This window comes from Pelecanus crispus, chromosome 3 (genome assembly GCF_030463565.1).
Source record: "Pelecanus crispus isolate bPelCri1 chromosome 3, bPelCri1.pri, whole genome shotgun sequence".
NCBI lineage: Eukaryota > Metazoa > Chordata > Aves > Pelecaniformes > Pelecanidae > Pelecanus > Pelecanus crispus.
The window spans coordinates 44,852,589-44,869,220 of record NC_134645.1 but is presented as its reverse complement, the minus strand read 5'-3'; the positions used below and the strand labels follow the sequence as shown (position 1 = coordinate 44,869,220).

Here is a 16,632-nt window from a genome sequence, read left to right as displayed (position 1 = left end):
CCAATTTTTAGATCTGATGAGCCAAAGCGGTTAGTCACCTTTGCAGCTTTGTACAGATCCCCTCCCCACATAGTGCTTGGGAAACTGCATTGATGAAGGAAGGCATGGTGTAACATGGCCAAGCTAGGAGAGGACTCAGTCCAGAGGGATGTACGTACACATCATTATTCTTTTCTGCACTGGATAAACTCCATTTTCTTTCAGGACTGTTAGGATGCAGGTAGCATAGAGAGAGAAAGAGGCCTGGACCTTCGAGTGGGACTTGTTTAAGGAAAATTTTAAGCACTATGACCCTAGTGGGGCTGTGCATCCGAAATGCTGGAGGAGAGCCATAAAACAAACCAGCATAAAATAAACTTGCTGTACATGTTTTCATACTTATGTCCCCAGCTTCTTTTGGTGTGTTTATCAAAACATTGTGGGCTTTTGGGTCTGTCTGATGGTGGGAATGAGGACAAGGAAATTTTATATATATATATATATATGGACCATAGTTAAGCGTTGGTTTAGGCCCTCTATCTTTAAATCTCCTTACTAAAGTACTTCCTTGGCTCGAAGAAGGTAGGAAGAGGTGTTGCAAAAGCCTGTGCTCTCAATGTTCTAATAAAGCCAGTGGAAATGACTTCCTTCTAGCAGATTATTTGAGATGGGCTGCAAATCCTTTTACTTTTGTATTATCTAGAGGGGACAGAGAGCTTGACCTAAGGTGCAGTATTTGCTACAGTGGCAGTCAGCAGAGTTTGAAAGAGGGGGCAGAAGTCTGGACTGAGGCTGTTTCATTATTTTCAGATAGGGAAGGGAGGAAGACTTGCATGCAAGTTGTCTGGTTTTCTCTTTTAGAACTGCATGGGGGTGTGTGGGTGTGATTGGTTTTGTGAGCCTGGAAACATTTACTGTGTAGAAACACCTTCCACTGAAAACCAGGGATATATGACCAAAGCAGTGAAAGAAGCTTAGAATTTTGACTCATATTTCAATAGCTGAGCTTAAAGTATATGTTCCAGTAGCCAAATCTATTATCGATTTTTAACATGTTTATTCACGAGTTACTTGTGGGAACTTAACTGACCATCAGACCAGGAGGACACTGTTTTTCTATTCACCAACTGTCTGATAGTGCCTTGGGTTGTGAATACATGTATGTTATTTGTGGATGGCTGATGCCAAACAGCTGATGTGGTTGCTGAGCTCTCAATGTCAGTATGCTGGCATTAGCTTATTTCCATGGGTTGTCTCAGAAGTGGTAGGCAGGTGAGAAGCATTTTGTTTGATGGGCTCCAAAGCTATAGCTGGTGAAGAGAATCTGTAAATAGAAGTAAGAAAAGAACATAAAATGTTCTTTTGAAACCAACTGAGAGACATGCAGAACACTGGCATATCTCAACAAGCTCTTCAATCAGTGGGGGAAAAAGTCTGCATCTAAAGTCACTTTCCCCTGCACATGTTGTGTTAGTTATCCTCTCCAGAGTGAGTGCTGCTTATTGACTGCTGCTCTGTGACACATTGAAAATCTATAGGTGAGGAGGAACAGTGAGCAAACTGCATCTAGGTCTTTGCTGGCAGTGGTGATGGGAGTGAGGTGAAGGATGTTACAGTGCAGTCCAGGATGCACAACTCTGCACTCTGGCACTGGCTGGTAAAGGTGCCAAGTCTCTGCTCAGGGCCCAGAGAGAGAGGGGGAAGCTTTGACTTTCTGCACAGCTTGAGAGCAGCTTCTGCTTAGCAGTGTCAGAAGCAATAATGACTCTGCCCTCTCTTTCTTTCTAATTTGAGGCAAGATGATTAAGCTGTTGTAAGCAGCATGGAAGATTATTCCTGGGCAAGGAAGGTTTAAGGGGAAGCATGGAAGTGTAGCTGAAGCATAAAACTACCACTGACATACAGCATATGTTGCTTTTTTGAATCTGTAGTCAGACGCTTTCACAGAGTTAGTATTAAAGTTGAAAACGAAACCTGTTTTGAGTACATCCAGCCTGGCAAGAGGTCTGTGCAATGCTAACCAAGTGCATGTACACTTTCTTGTTCCTTTGTGAGGTATTGGCTCCAATTTAGATTTAGCTTTCTGCCTCACTGCATTGCCTACTTCTTGGAGTGAAGAAAACAGTTTTACAGCCCAAATGAAAAGGTGTTGTATCCTCAATCTAACCATTTTAAATCTCAATTATTAAAAGAAGAAAGTTTCTCTATCAGATCTACTCCTAGTGCTATCAGATTTTCTTTGCCTTTTTTAATGATAGAAATTACATGAGTGAATGAAATTAAAAAGATGCGTTTGTACTGGCCCCTACTGAAGTTTGTGTATGACTTGGAATACATTCCCCAGGAATCAGGAAATGATGATTTGGATACTCTACTTTGACTTTGCTAAAATCAGCTCAAAAGGCCTTTGGAGAAAATTAAATATTTCAGGGACTAAAAAAAAAAATCTCAGGTGCCCGCCTGGCATAATTCCAGTGAGGGAAATTCACTAAAAATGAACTGAGTCTGAGTTCTGTTTGGAAGAGTTGGTCTCTTGTTCTACGAGGTTACGTGTTTCCATTGGAATTGATAGGAGTCTGTTATACCCATGGAGAGGAAACTATATAGGGAACATATGTTGTTCACTCATCTGAGGAATGAAAGGCTCCTGTAAAGTCTCTATAACCTAATTCCAATAGTATGTTCACCCTGAAATTACTGACTTGATAAGATGAACAGAATTTTGAGTATACCTTCCAATATTTTTCTGAAGAGAAGGACAAAATGCTCCTCTTTTTTTCTTTTTTTCTTTTTTTTTTTTTTTTCCCTTTTCCTGCTGACTTTGCCTATATAAATATGATGTTGGGGGGGTTCCCTCGCAAAGGTCAGAAATAATTTGCTTTACAAAATATAAGACCCTTAATATCTGGTAAGAAAGATTTCCTCTGGAGTGACCTCAGCCTAAATATTTGAAGAACTGAATACAAAGGCATAAATTTATTTTCTTGACTGAACTATTTACTGGTTGACCCACTGGCATTACCTCCACACCAAGGTCTTTCCACAGCACGAGATTTGCTGTAGTACTCCCACAGAGCACAGCATCCTTCCAGCTAGAAAACTGATCTTTCCTCTTGCCCTTTGCTCCATTTCCTGTGATAAGTGGTTTCCCTCTATTCAGTTAGTAACCCAAGCTCAAATTTTGGACCTTAGAGACACTCCTTCCAACTAAGAGAAATGCTTTCTTTGGTCCAGAGCGGTTGCTTAGAAGGGGCAGAGATCTAATTTCCAAGATAGTCAGTGTTGGCTTCTCTCTATTAAATGAACAAGGCAAAACTGCTTCTCAAGGTGGATCCAGTCCCAGTGCTGAAGGTTTTGTTTTGGTTTTTTTTCATTTGGGCAATGTTATGTTTCATCCTTTTTTGCACACGGGTTTCTGAGGTGCTGTGAAAATCGCTTCCTTGGAGGGCACTTCTACTATGAGCAGCTTTCTGGGAAACAGGTGACTTGATGGTCATCATGCTGGGCTTTGATGATTGAGAACAGTTCGCCATGTAGTTGTACTATTGCAATTTAAATGGAGAGAAGCTCCTGCTTAGGACTGTTCCAGTAGATGCTGGAAATGTGTCCTGCAATATTGATATGGATATGAAATGTGCTCTGGGAATTAAGGAGAGTTAGTGCTGCTATTAGTAGGCCCTGTAGGAGATGAATTGTTTGCTTATCATGCATGACCTCTTAAAAATGTAGAAAATTTTTGCCTGTGTTTGAAATCTCAGCATGAACAGGATATTCTAAGACCTTGCAGACTTGCTCCTGTCTAAAGAACATGTTTTTTCTTGGAAACAAAAGAACGTTCCTTAAAACTACTTCCCACACTGACTCCCCTTTCTAGACTTGCGTTGCTTAATTTGTTTAATTCTGGGGTTATCCCAGTGGAGCTTTTTGTGATTAATAGCTGATAACACTGTAAACCCAGCACTAAGAACATTTCCAGGGCAGTAGCCATGCTTCTTACAGACCACATTTGACTGATGTTAGGGTATGGATAGAACAAGCAGTAGGGAAGAGGTCACCTGAATAGTGTCTCAGTGGTGTGGGCTCAGTGTTTGCATTATACATCTGCTAGTTTGTCGTATTTTCAGAGATTTGGAGGTGGAGCCACTTCTCTGTACAATTGTCTCTGTTTTAAGCATTGCCAGGTACCACTGTAGTGTGGTGGACCCTTTGCTTGTAATATGAATGACTATTGGGGGAAAACAAAAGTAAAACATGGGGATTCAGTAGTGTTAGAGCCATTTTAATCTCATATTTACTGGTCCAACAGCCAATAGTTAAAAAGTACTGATAGGCTGGCAGCTTGCATGCAAATTGTTGGATTACATATAATGTATTTCTGCTTGGATTTGCCATCCAGTCCAAATACATAGTTCGTCTTGACCTTTCAGAGCTTCTGACACTTTGCAGTTCCCGCTTATTTGGGAAGGTAGGTGTCCAGTGTTCTGTGAAAATTGAGAGTGCTTCCTTGTTCAAATGGATTTCTGGGCAGGGGGAGGGTCAAATGCTGCTGCTACTTCTTGTTACTGGAAAGATTTTGGTACTGGTTGGCTGTGTCTTCTCTACAGCAAGTAGAAAATGGGGATAACAGCAATTTCAGTCTTTCTTGTAGTGGGAGATATTCTTGCATAATATGTATTTATCTTATAAATGTCCCTGCCTGACCAGGGCAGCAGAGCCAAGACGTGAAGTTGTTGTAGGAGGCAATGTATGAATGCTTACTGTCTTTATTTGTATGTATTCCATCCATAAATTTAAGATATAAAATGCAAGAAAAATTAATGATTTAAGTAAGTTTCAAATATGCTTCCAAAGGGTAAGACAAAACAAACTGCAGCAGGTGGTGATTTGGATAAAACTATGTACAATCTATCAAATAAATCAGTGCTGTGCAGAACTAGAGACAACAAGTAGTGATATTGGTACAAGTTCTGCAAAGACATACATCATTGTATATAATAATAATGTTAACAACCCTAAGGGGATAAAGAAGATGTTCCTTCTCTAATAGAGGGTAGACTTCTGTTCTATCTGTATACAAGGGGCTGTCTTTTTGAATCATGTCTAAAGACTGTGCACCCAGATCAAGTGGCTGTTTAGAAGCAGGGTTGGGGTTTTTTTGGTGGTTTGTTTGGCTTTTTCTTTTTTTTTTTTCCACTGTAGTGTGCAGCTGTGGTGGGGAGCTGAGGGAATTTTATACTGCATTCTGGTTTTCTGTGGAGTGTGCTCAAATCTTTGTCAACAGGATGCAAATAGCTTGGGCTCAGAAGCTGAAAGAGCTTGCTGTATCTTTGGGCAGGCTATTGGCTTGCTGTAAATACTTAGAAGTCCAGAGATGACTACCCAAACATCTGCTGTGCAGCTTCTCTGCAGTTTTCTTAGGGTATCTGAGCATACATTTAAGCAAATGACCTATAGTTGGGGAAGAAAAGTGTGTTGGTTAGTTCCAGTTCTAGGAAATCTTCCCTAGATATACTTCAGTACTTACACTTTTCTTAATCACGAACAGTAAAGGGCCTTGCTGTGGTCATGACCTCTTGGAATGAGAATCTGGGAGACTAGAACTTACTACTGGCAGCCCAGAGAAGGCAGTAGAATAGAGATGGTACTGACTGGCACAGGCACCACACCCTCATGTACTATATGCTCTAGACCCCATGGATGTGCATCGCTTTGTAGAGAAGATCCTCACATTTGGGTATTTTAGGGGGGTTCTCCCTGTCCCTCCTTCTGCTGCCCTCTTTGCAATATTCTGCTGTTGGCCAAAAGCACCTACTGACGATGCAAGGAAGGCAGCTGGTTTTAAGTAGCTCTTTCTTTTCAGACCAGAATAATTGATCACTATCTGTGTCACAGAGCATCAGCTCTGTGGAATTTGACATAACTATAGATGTTCACCCTTGTTCACCCTAATGTCATAAAGCACTTAACAGCCCCAAAACCTAAAGCAGTAAGTCACAGTTCTGAAACCAGCTTTCAGTGTTGGTGTAAAGTCTCCTCCTGTAAATATTACGGCAGCCAGAAAATATATTTTATCTGGATGCCACTTAAAAATACACACAGAAAACAACCCAAAAGCCTTGAGCAGAACTCTTTCCAAATATCCATTCTTCATGAAGACACGTTAGGTTAAAAGTTCAACAATTTCACCAAGCTGCTGGCTTGGAGTTCAAACCTACTTGCGTAATGTTGAGGTTTCAGGGCATTGAACCCAGAGTATCCCTTGTCAGAATGTAGAACAAAAATAAAAATGTTGGAATAAAGTGCTGTATATGACCTTTTCTTAACTTCATTTTCTAGAGTGAAGTTGGTTTTGGTGCCAAATTGACAACTCTGGAATCTGAGTAGCTTAAAAAATAGGTATATAAAATCAATGACACTTTGACCCCATCTGTGCCTTGACCTACGGAAACCATCTCTAAGATGGAGAGAGCATCAAAATCCCAAGACCTGTTGCCTTTCTGATGCACCTACTGACTGTTTCTTCTGTTTAGTGAATCACTAAAGAAACCTTCTAACTATCATCCCCATCAGTGGCTTTTCAGTACATGGAACTGAACCGAGAACCACCATCTCTATTATTTACAGGTTTGCAGTGACATGCAGAAATATACTGTACTTTGTCTGGGGCACTAAGTAGGAAAGTGGCAGACATACAGCCTGGAACCTGGCTTTCCCAGGTGGCACTGATGAACACTAGTTTTGAAGAGACTCAGTGCCACCCACAAAAACCATGTAAAAGTCCAAATGTTGACTGTGTTGGGTTTTCCCCCAGTTACACCCATTTGGTATAAAGTATGAGTTGCTTTTTCCAATGAGAGAACTTCAGGAAAATTTTATCAGTGCAGGTAGTTGATTTGCCTGTCAATAGCGAAGACAGCACTTGTACACCTGCATCTGTGACTAGCATCCAGTGGTTATAAGCAAGGCATATTTCAAGTCAAGTTGAGCTTTAATGTCCTGTAGTAGCCCTGAACCCAGTGTTAGAATGGAAATCAATTTTTGTATGCTGTGATGACATCGAACCACAGATGAAACATTGTTCTACTAATTGTCTGAATAAGAAAACAGCATTTCACATGGAAATGAGCTGGAGTTTGGGAAGACGTAATTGGACCTTTACCATTTGTTTGTTTTTCTTGGAGCACACTGGAAGTTCTTACAGATTATTTCTCTCAGCAGAGGCACTCTAATGCCCTCAGCTGCTTATTTTGTCTGGAAAATTCAGGCACCCAGGATGACGATGACAACAGCAGCAACATTTTGACTCCCAAATCCCCTGGCAAAATAGTTACATCATGTCTGGAAATAATTGGGCAATGACAGAATGGAAAAATTACAATGACTCAAGCAAGACAGGGACGCTCTTAGTAATGGGGTTTTGTGTGTTCATTCTTCTGAAGGTGGTAGTTCTTAGTGCTACTGGGAAACTCTGGATTGACATCCCTTGTAGCTAAACACTGCTCTTCCCAATAGAAATACTGCAGAGATTTCAAGTCCCTGGACCAAGCTTTAGTACTAATCTGCCCTACCAGTATTCCTGGTCTTTTGGTGTAGTTGAGTGGGGCAGCTTGTTCTTCAGATCACTCTATCCTTGGCTTCTTTCTTGAGGTGATCGAAGACTTGGTTCTGGGGTGTGGATGCCTTATCCTTGGGAGCTGGTCTGATGGATAAAACTGACAGATATTACTGATTAGGGCTGGTTTCAAACCAGTGGCATTAAAGGCATTTCATACCATGAGACCTGTAAAAGACATGGGACCTCATCTTTCTGTAGAGGAAAATAGTCTTCTGCATTGGAACTGAAGGAGCAATGCGCTGATTCTGGCTGTCAGTGTGTATGTCTGCTTGACTGATGTCATCACGATCTATTTCATCTTCGGTCTATGAATTCTGATATTGAATAAAGGCTTCATCTCACACTCCAGCTTCCAAGGCACTCTCTCCTGTGAAATTGCATCATAGTGTTGTACACAGCACCAAAGAAAGTAAAGGAATTTAAGAGTCTAACCGGGGCTCTGCTGTCTAGATCCGTAGCTTGCAGAAAAGGCAGTTCAGACCTGCTCTGTACAGACACAACTTGGATTGTAGTCTTGTCCTGAATTCATGGCCCTGAGATTGTAGTATATTCTTGGCAAGTCCTAAAAATAACGTTTTTATCACCTGAATTCTTTCAAGAGTAACATATGGGGATTGTAGACAGTGTTTGAAAAGACACAGCGCTGGATCGTCTTATCCTCAGTTATGATTGGGTCCTGGGGTGGACCTGTGGGGTTTGTAGGATTCTTTCCCCATGTTTGCTTTTATGTAGCATATTTCCCACAGGCTCTTACAATCACAGCGATTTGAAGAAGAACAATGACATAACAAACTAACCCATCTAGTGAAGCTAATGCTGTGGTAAGTGAAATCATTGCATAAATTCCATTATTTCATAAAGCATAAATTTATCCACGCTGGATTTGTGGACACTGCTAAATGCTGCCTCTACAGCAGCATCATTACTGGGGTGTGTACCATCATGTCCTGGCCAGATTTGAGCTGGGTGATTACTTTTTGCTGACCTACTGTTTTTATTACTATTTGTATAGTAGCGTAAGTCTACTTGGCACTGTACAATAACTGATTTAAGCAGGTAACTAAGACCCTACACTGGAGAACCTATGACCTCAGTGCCACACCTAGGACAATGGAGTACGATACAACAAAAATAAAACGTACTGGTGGAGTATAATACACAAAAATAAAACATACACAAGGTGTGGTACAGGCTCTACAGCAGTTTTTCAGAAGTTTTTTTTCTCTTTAATATCTGCTTAAAAAAGAGAGGAGTTTTGCAGTTTGAAGTGTAGGAAGTGCCTACTAGAAGCCATTCGAAGTCTAGGAGTTGTCATGAAAGGTACTGAGGATATTGCAATGGAAAAATGAAAAGAAGTAGAAAATAAAACAAAAGCTGATAGAAAAGAAGGAAAGAGAGAACTAAGGAGAGAACTAAGGCTAGAACTGGAAAGTGTCGTTCTTCCCTGCCTGAAGGAGAAGCTTTGGTTTTGGTTTGTTGGGGTTTTTTTTTAATAGAAGGGAATGGGGTAATCTTTAGTGAGGTGTATCAATAGAACAAATATGGTTCATGGTGAAGAAGACAGGAAAATTAATCTTGGTAACAGTCCAGGCTTTCTGATTGAGAAGGAAGTGGAGGGTACTGATGTTACTGAAACTGCAGTGCTGCAACACTAGAAAACTTGGAAGTAATTACAGGGAGGAGACAAGGAAAGAAAGATGGCACTCCAGACTACTGCACTCAAACCAGAAAGGTTGCTTATATTTAGGGGGTATGTAATCCCATTGGATCCATCACCATGGTGGTTTGAATTGTAGACAAGCTTGCCTAAGTGTGAAATTGATAAACGAGGACTGGAACCTGTGGTACAATAAGCACTAAGCCAAATATATTCCTGCCCCCAAAACTGGTGTTTAGTAGGACATCTCTGCCTCCCCTCTTAGCCAAATATCTTGTATGCTTAGACACTGAGGAGATGAAGGACGTGTATTCTGGATAAACACTTAACTTGTGAATTTTACTTGTTTTGTTTGCAGTTTAAGCTGCAGTGGTCACATTGTCATTCAGCAATGTTGAAGCTGTGTAGATTTACTTTCATCTAAATGAGATGCAAGATTATAATTAAGACTCCGCTTTTGGTGTCTAAGAGGACAGATTAGTTTTGACCCTGCAAATTTTTGTGTAGAGCCAGAGTTATAGTAAATTAATACATTTGTGAGAATAAAGTAACTTCTTAGCAGGTGAAGAATGAATGGATTGTTTGGTCAGCTCAGGTATAGAAAAATATTAATCTTTAGCTTTTTTTGTGTTGGTAAACTGGTATCAGGTGAGCGGTATTGGATTTGTGGGCATTAACAGACTAACATTAGTGGTCATTAATCATCCAGAACATCCTGAGCACCCTTAAAGTATTAAAAATAAGCAGATTTTTGACAGACACGTTGCATTAAGTAGGTTCATGGATATAGGTACACCTGACAGTCTTCAATTAGCCTTTGCCTTTTCTCTCATCTCAGGACATATTTCCTAGGCAAATAAATGAATAAAAATAAAAAATTGAATAAAGTATTAATAATATATAAGACTATTTATATAGCAGGAGACAATCTTTAGGTCTGTGGAATGCTTTGAAACTCAACCATCTCAGTTTTGAAGGGATGGTGTGTAAAACAGACCAGAGCTGAGTGGCTGGGCTGGCTTGCAAAGTCCTTATACCACCTTGAGATCTTCACCCTTGTTTTGGTGTGTTGTGGGAGGGAAAAATCCATGAACCAGCTTCAAAATGCACAGGGTGTTTCGAGCTGAGCTCTCTCTCCTCTGATGGAACTGTTAAGTGCGGTCCATGGCTCACTGGGACCGAGTGGCCGTTGCTGCACAAGGCCCTGCTCGTTTTCCAGGATTTTGTTTCCTGTGATCTGTTGACCCGTTTTGGGTCTGATACCTTCCTGTCCAACACAGTAGGCAGGTGCGCTCTTCAGGAAGGACTACCCTCTTTCCTGAAAGAAAGGTTTTAACTTTGTGGATTTTAAATAGTTGGTTATTTTGTTGCTGTTTTGTGCTCTGGAGACCAGGAAACTCCTTAGTATGGTGACAAATCCAAACCAAAGGAGTTGGGTTACTACTGCAGATGCAGCAAATGGATTGCTTGCCTGCCCCCTTTCCCTATCCACCATGCTGCAGTTGCCTTGTATTGCACCTGACATCTGTCATGTTATATGTGACATACACGGAAAATTCCCATGGTAATTAGAACATGCCGTGAAGCTCATAGTTTCACCGTCTGTGTATTGGAGAAGCAATGTGGTCCAGGGAACCGAGCATAGGATCAGTATGGAGCTCTTTACCTTTACCCAATGTATATATTTTGACAGTTTTGAGCTTGGTGCTTATTTTCTCCGTTTCATGATCAGTAAGTGACAATGAAGGTAGCTATTATAGTACCATGAAGTTGTGGTGGTTTATTATTTAATAGTTGAATAACAGAGACATTTAACTTGGATTTGGGAGTCGGGGGTAAGTTTGCTTATGTTCCAAACCAGTCCAAATTCAAGTTTCTTTCTACTTCTGTGGTAATACATCACATTTGTATGTTTTATCCTGCCATAGAGAAACATACAGATTTACAGGGAAACTGAAGTGATTTACTTTGTTTTCTCTCCTGTTAGCATAAACCAGTGTGGACAGGGATTCTGCATCATGCATTTATTTAGTCCTGTGCTTCCCACTCAGGTGAGAGCTGTGGCTCCATCCATTGACATTGTGTGTCTGTTAATGATCAGTAGAGATTCAGCTCTGGAAGTGAGCGCATTAGTGTTTTCCATTAATGCTTCCTTATGTTGCAAACTGGTTTTGCAGGACTGTGTGTGTTTAGTTAACCCACAGAGTTCTCTCTCTTTCTTCTGTTTTTCCAAAGGTGACAATACAAAAGTAATTTTCTCTATTTTAGTTATAGTTGTGGTCTGCCTGTTCACTGTGGTGAAGGACAGGATGGTGAGGTAAAAACTATGATAATCAGCTCTCTTGCACAGAAGAGCTGCTGGCATAGCAGTTGTTTCAGGTGTCTTACTGTTTGTGGAATGTTGCTTATTTAGGATATGTTTGCATGAAAATTCTAATTTCTGAGGTGCGAATGAAGAAAAGAGTGAGACTGAATTTAGAACCTGTAATTGAAAGACGATCCTCATGTGCAGTTAGCATGGGTCCTATCCCACGTGGCTAAACTTTCTGATAAGACTTGGAAAAATTGCATTAGCTTAATTATGTTTGGTCACTGGGCCAAATGGTTTAGAAATGAACACGTACGCCCTGTCAGAGGAAGAGGACGTTGTTATAATTAGACCTTGGGCAAAGTTCCAGACTGTGACTCCTGACCTGAGCCGAACCACAGCTGGGGCTGGGAAGCCAGAGAGGGGATTGCTATGAGGAGCGGGTGTGTGGTTAGCTGTTAAAATGACAGCAACTTGTTTGTGTTGTGCAAAAGGGTAAAACAGTACAACTGAGAATAGCTGTGGGAGGGAGTTATGCATAATAGTGGGATTCTCTCCAGAGAGAGATTTCCCATTGATTCTTACTGGAGGTATAAGTAGAAATAGATAATTGCACATGCTTCATTTTTACAGTCACTTTACTTGCAAGAAGTTGAAAGGCAATAGAGCTTTTATTAGAATAAAAAACCCACCTTTTGTTATTGTCATAAATTTTTATGACAGCTTTGTTATCTATTACCACTCAGAAAAATGAAAGATGTTCTTTTCTTCATTTTCTTTGTTGCCTCCCCCCACTCCCCCGCCCTGTCCTTTGGAAGCACATTTTCCCCAGATTTGCCTCTTGACAAAGAAAACGCAAAAGAGAGAGAAAGAAAAGGAGAGGATTATTAATTTGGAGGCTCTTAGAAAATGTTTGTTTTATTTAAAACTATGTCCACTGATAAAAATTCATGACTTGCAATTAGTTCTTAAAGAGCATAAACAGTGCAACTTAAGTAAATGCCCCTCAGCACCCTGTGACTGGCAGGCTTAATCTTTAGACAGACAGTGCTTCCACTTAGAAATATCATTCATTCATTCAGTGATTCAATTCTAAAATACCTGTGCTGGATTCCCCTCTAGCAGTCCTCAATTGTTCTTATTTTAAAAGCATCTAGACACCTCACCTTTCTACAGTTACAGTGTTGTAGCAATACAAAAGTGCCATTTTTCCCCTCTGTGTCAGTATTAATTTCCTGCATGCTGCTTATAGATGGACCTGGAAAATGCCAGTGTTAAGAGTATGGGTTGTGCAATGGAATGATGCTTTGTGAAAGTGAGTCAATACAAGGTTACTGTTCATGGGAGCTCTGCGTGCTTTTGCAGAGTAGTAAAAGCTGAGTAGCTTTGCTGAGTTTCTCAGGTATAGATCCCAAGGAATGGATGCCAATTTTGTAAAAACAGCAGAGGAACAAGCACTAACTTGTGTATTTTTCAGCATTATGGATGAAGAAGGCCTGGAGACTGATGGTTCACCTCTTAGCTTTCATCTTACGCAGGTTCACCTGAGTGATGAAATGTCAGTACAGGACAACCTGTGGTGCCCTGACCAGGCCAGTACTTACCTGTAGAAAATGTTGGCCTTCATATCTATTCATGTAGAACTCATTACCTGGTAAGGTACCTCTTTTGGAGGAATGCTTACCAAAGTCTTGACCTGAGCTCATAAAAGAAGATGTTATGGTCCTATCACTTCAATGTCTCAGCCAATTTTTCAGAAGAGGATTCATTGTCCATGCCCCAGAGAATGCTGGTCCTTTGATGGTTCATGAGGAAGCCTCTAGACAGCAGACCAGAACTTGCTTACAACTGAATTGATGAAAACGTAGTTATATTGTGTGTAAATCAGGTTTGTCTCATTGGTTTGAGTTTCTTCCAAAACAAAGTTTTGTCAAACTAATGGGTTCTAACCTCATCCGTGACCAGATTCCCATAAAGGACATTGCACTCAGAGTAGTCTCTGAGAAGACTGTCTGTGGTAGACAAGTTCAACTTCTTCTGAGGCTCTCTTGTGAAATCTTTTAAGAACTGAATGTCTTCTGTTTCCTCTCAGTGGTGGAGACTTAAGTTGCCGTGCACATCATTGTGCTATATTTGAGGGCATTTTGGTTTTGCTGACCGAATCAGGGTCAGAGACTGGTTCCAGGGTTAGGTTGACCTTTGGCATCTCCGAGTGAGAATCCAAGGTTCTTATGAATGTGCTTTTGAAGCCAGCATCACCCTGCCCTAGTGAGTCCTGCTGAGACATACCACCCCTTGCAGAGTTGGCGTGGAAAGTAGAGGGAAGTGGGCATGCCAGAAGACAGTGCTTGGTACCAGCTCACTTTCCTTTCAGCTTCATGACAGCTGCAGCTGATGCCCCTCCAGTGCATAAGAGAAGGCGCTAGATAAACTAATCCCAGCACAAAGTAGGGCAGGTGATTCCTGCCAAGCACGTAGTGCCACAAGGGTGGAGGTTTGGGTGGTTTGGGTTTTTTTGTTGTTTGTTGCTTAGTTTTTTGCTTAAGTGAGCATGCCGATTTCTACACAAAAAGTCCCTGGAGATCTTCTGGCTGTGTGTAGTATGTTAAGTCCCACTATGCAACTGCTGTCCTAAAGGTGCTTTTCCTAGCAGAGCTACTTAGTCTCTATGAGAGCTCAAAGCAGCCTTGTTCTGCCAAACAAACAGACCAAAGCATTGTGGGGCAGGTTAGGGCAGCAGCTGCTCTGATGACAAAGCTCAGCTGTGTTGCTGCTGATACGGCATCCAGCATCCTGCGGTTCGGTTCACCTGCCACCTCCTTCCCTGCACCCCTGCCCTGTGCCCAGGGACCTGGGCTTCACAACAGGCTTTAATTATTTACTCTCTAAGGATATGGCTTATTCTGCAGATTAAGTGAAAAAGTGAAGTCCTTAAAAAATATAACACAAATAAACCCCTGAGCTGTCAAACAAGTCCCTTAAAAGGGCAAAATATGCAGCTCTCTGTGGACTGCGCAGATCCCTCCTTTCAAACTGCTGGCAGGAGACTTCCTGTTTGGATGGGCTGCTCACAAACGGTGTTGTGTGGTAAAATCAGTCACTTCCCAGAACCTCCTTCAGGCCTCCTTTTGCCTCCCTTTGCACTCCTGATACCAAAGCCCCTCAAGCCTGGGTCCTGTCAAGATGGGATCTGGCTGCTCAAGTGTAAATCTGAAAGCATGCATAGCTTGTGCAGTTTCTCCCCTGGAAACAAAAAGCAGCCCAAACTAGTTACGTGTGTTTGAAAATGGGACAGACAAAATGGTCCTGCTGTGATAGTCCTGGCCATAAAGGGTTAAGTGAGTGTTTGGTGGTTTGGCTCCAGAGTGGTGGAAAATTGACTTCTGCTTCATTGTTTCATTGTTCATTTTATTTTGACCAAACAGGATACCTTTGGAGGATTCTTCCATTTATTCTGGGAAAATTCTCCAGTATATGCTTTTTGCTTCTGATACTTTGCTTCCTTTACTGTAGTAGTGAGAGAAAGGCCAATACTGGCATTCAGTGGTAGCATTCAACCTTGGCTACTGAGCATATAAATAATATAAATAATGTATTAATATATTATAGGTAGATAAACCTACCTGCCGGAAAATCCCACACTGAGTTTGTAAAACCTTTTCAGAAACTCTGGGAGAAGTGATTCTACACTGCCATACAAGAACATGTTAACACCATATTAAAGCTTAGCTACCTTGTCTAGCTTGCATGTTTATTTTGCTCTTTCGTGTCTCAGATCCTTCTGTCCTCTTCCAGCTGTTACACCAGTGATAACCATTGTAACTGCACAGAGCTACACAGATCCAACAGTCTTGTTTATCGTTTAATGTCTGTTGTTTTTTGTTTGGTTTTTTTTTTTCCTTCCTGCAGAACATGATCAGAAGATAGCATCATACACCATGATCATGGCCCCCCGGAAGAGGAATCGTCATGCGTTGGGGTTTCTTTGTTGTTTTGGGGGTAGCGACCTCCCGGAAATCAACCTCAAGGACAATAACCCCCTCCAATTCCTTGAGTTTTCTGTCCCAATCCCACCAGCAGAAGAACTCAATGCCCGATTCTCTGAACTTGTGGTAAGTTTCTGCTCACAGCTTGATATATTAGGGGGTGGATGAACTCCTCCCTTCAAAGGAGGAGTAAAGGGCCTTAAGGGACGTATTAGGGATAGGAAAAAAACTTTCGTTGATGCTCCACCCCCCGCCGTTTCTTTTATGACCAATTCCTTGGTGGAAGAAAGGTGGCAAATGACAGGATGGATGACTGTGGCACTGGATATAAGCACAACAAAATGCTTAAATATGCTTATTTATTCCCGCAGCACTGTGCAATTCTCCAGGTGTAGGATTGGGCATATTAGAAGGAACCTCCTAAGTTCTCTAGAGAACAAATCCCTGACAATCAATTTCTTGTTAACAACTTTGGGATAAAATCTGCTGTATAATATAGTACAGTGGAAAATCTTAGGGTTTGCGGGTCTATAAAATAAGGACTATACTGTTCTGTTGATCAGTAACGTATTGCTGGTGAGATATAAGAAGGTGGTGAAGATGCTAATTATGTTTTGTCAGCCAGCTGCCTTTGAACCATGAAATGGTGCCGTGGCAGCAACAGACATAAATAGGAAGGGAAGCAGTTATTTCAGATTAACTTTGTCATTTGCTTTTGTGGTAAATGTTGTGGATTCCAGTAGCAGGCGCTTGCTATTCATGCCTGGCATCAAATGGCTTTGCTGTTTTTGCTCTCTTGTTCAGACTGCATGCAAAATACAGGCAGAGGTCATAGGGGTGTAATGTTTTGTGGTCTGCATCGTAAAGGTGATGCCCATTTGGTGCAGTTGATTAGCTATCTCATTACCTCTGAGATCAGAGGTTATGTAAAGTGAGGTATCTGTAAGTGTATATATGCCTGAGTGGCGCTAATGAGTTGAGGAATAGAACAGAAAATATTGGATTTCAGTATTAGAGGAATTTGCCAGTAGTCTTTCTACATGACTCTTACAACCTTAGCCCAGTTAAGTTCTTGTCCATTGCCATG

At 41.3% G+C, this 16,632-nt stretch overlaps 1 protein-coding gene across 1 annotated transcript in view; it reads left to right on the top strand.

The window, feature by feature from the left end:
* DAAM2 (dishevelled associated activator of morphogenesis 2) overlaps positions 1–16,632 on the top strand; it is a 188,660-nt gene that overhangs the window by 47,451 nt on the left and 124,577 nt on the right. The window contains 1 exon segment of the mRNA XM_075707404.1: positions 15,469–15,671. Within this exon segment, the coding sequence (XP_075563519.1) occupies positions 15,498–15,671 (174 nt within the window). The 5' untranslated portion in view covers positions 15,469–15,497.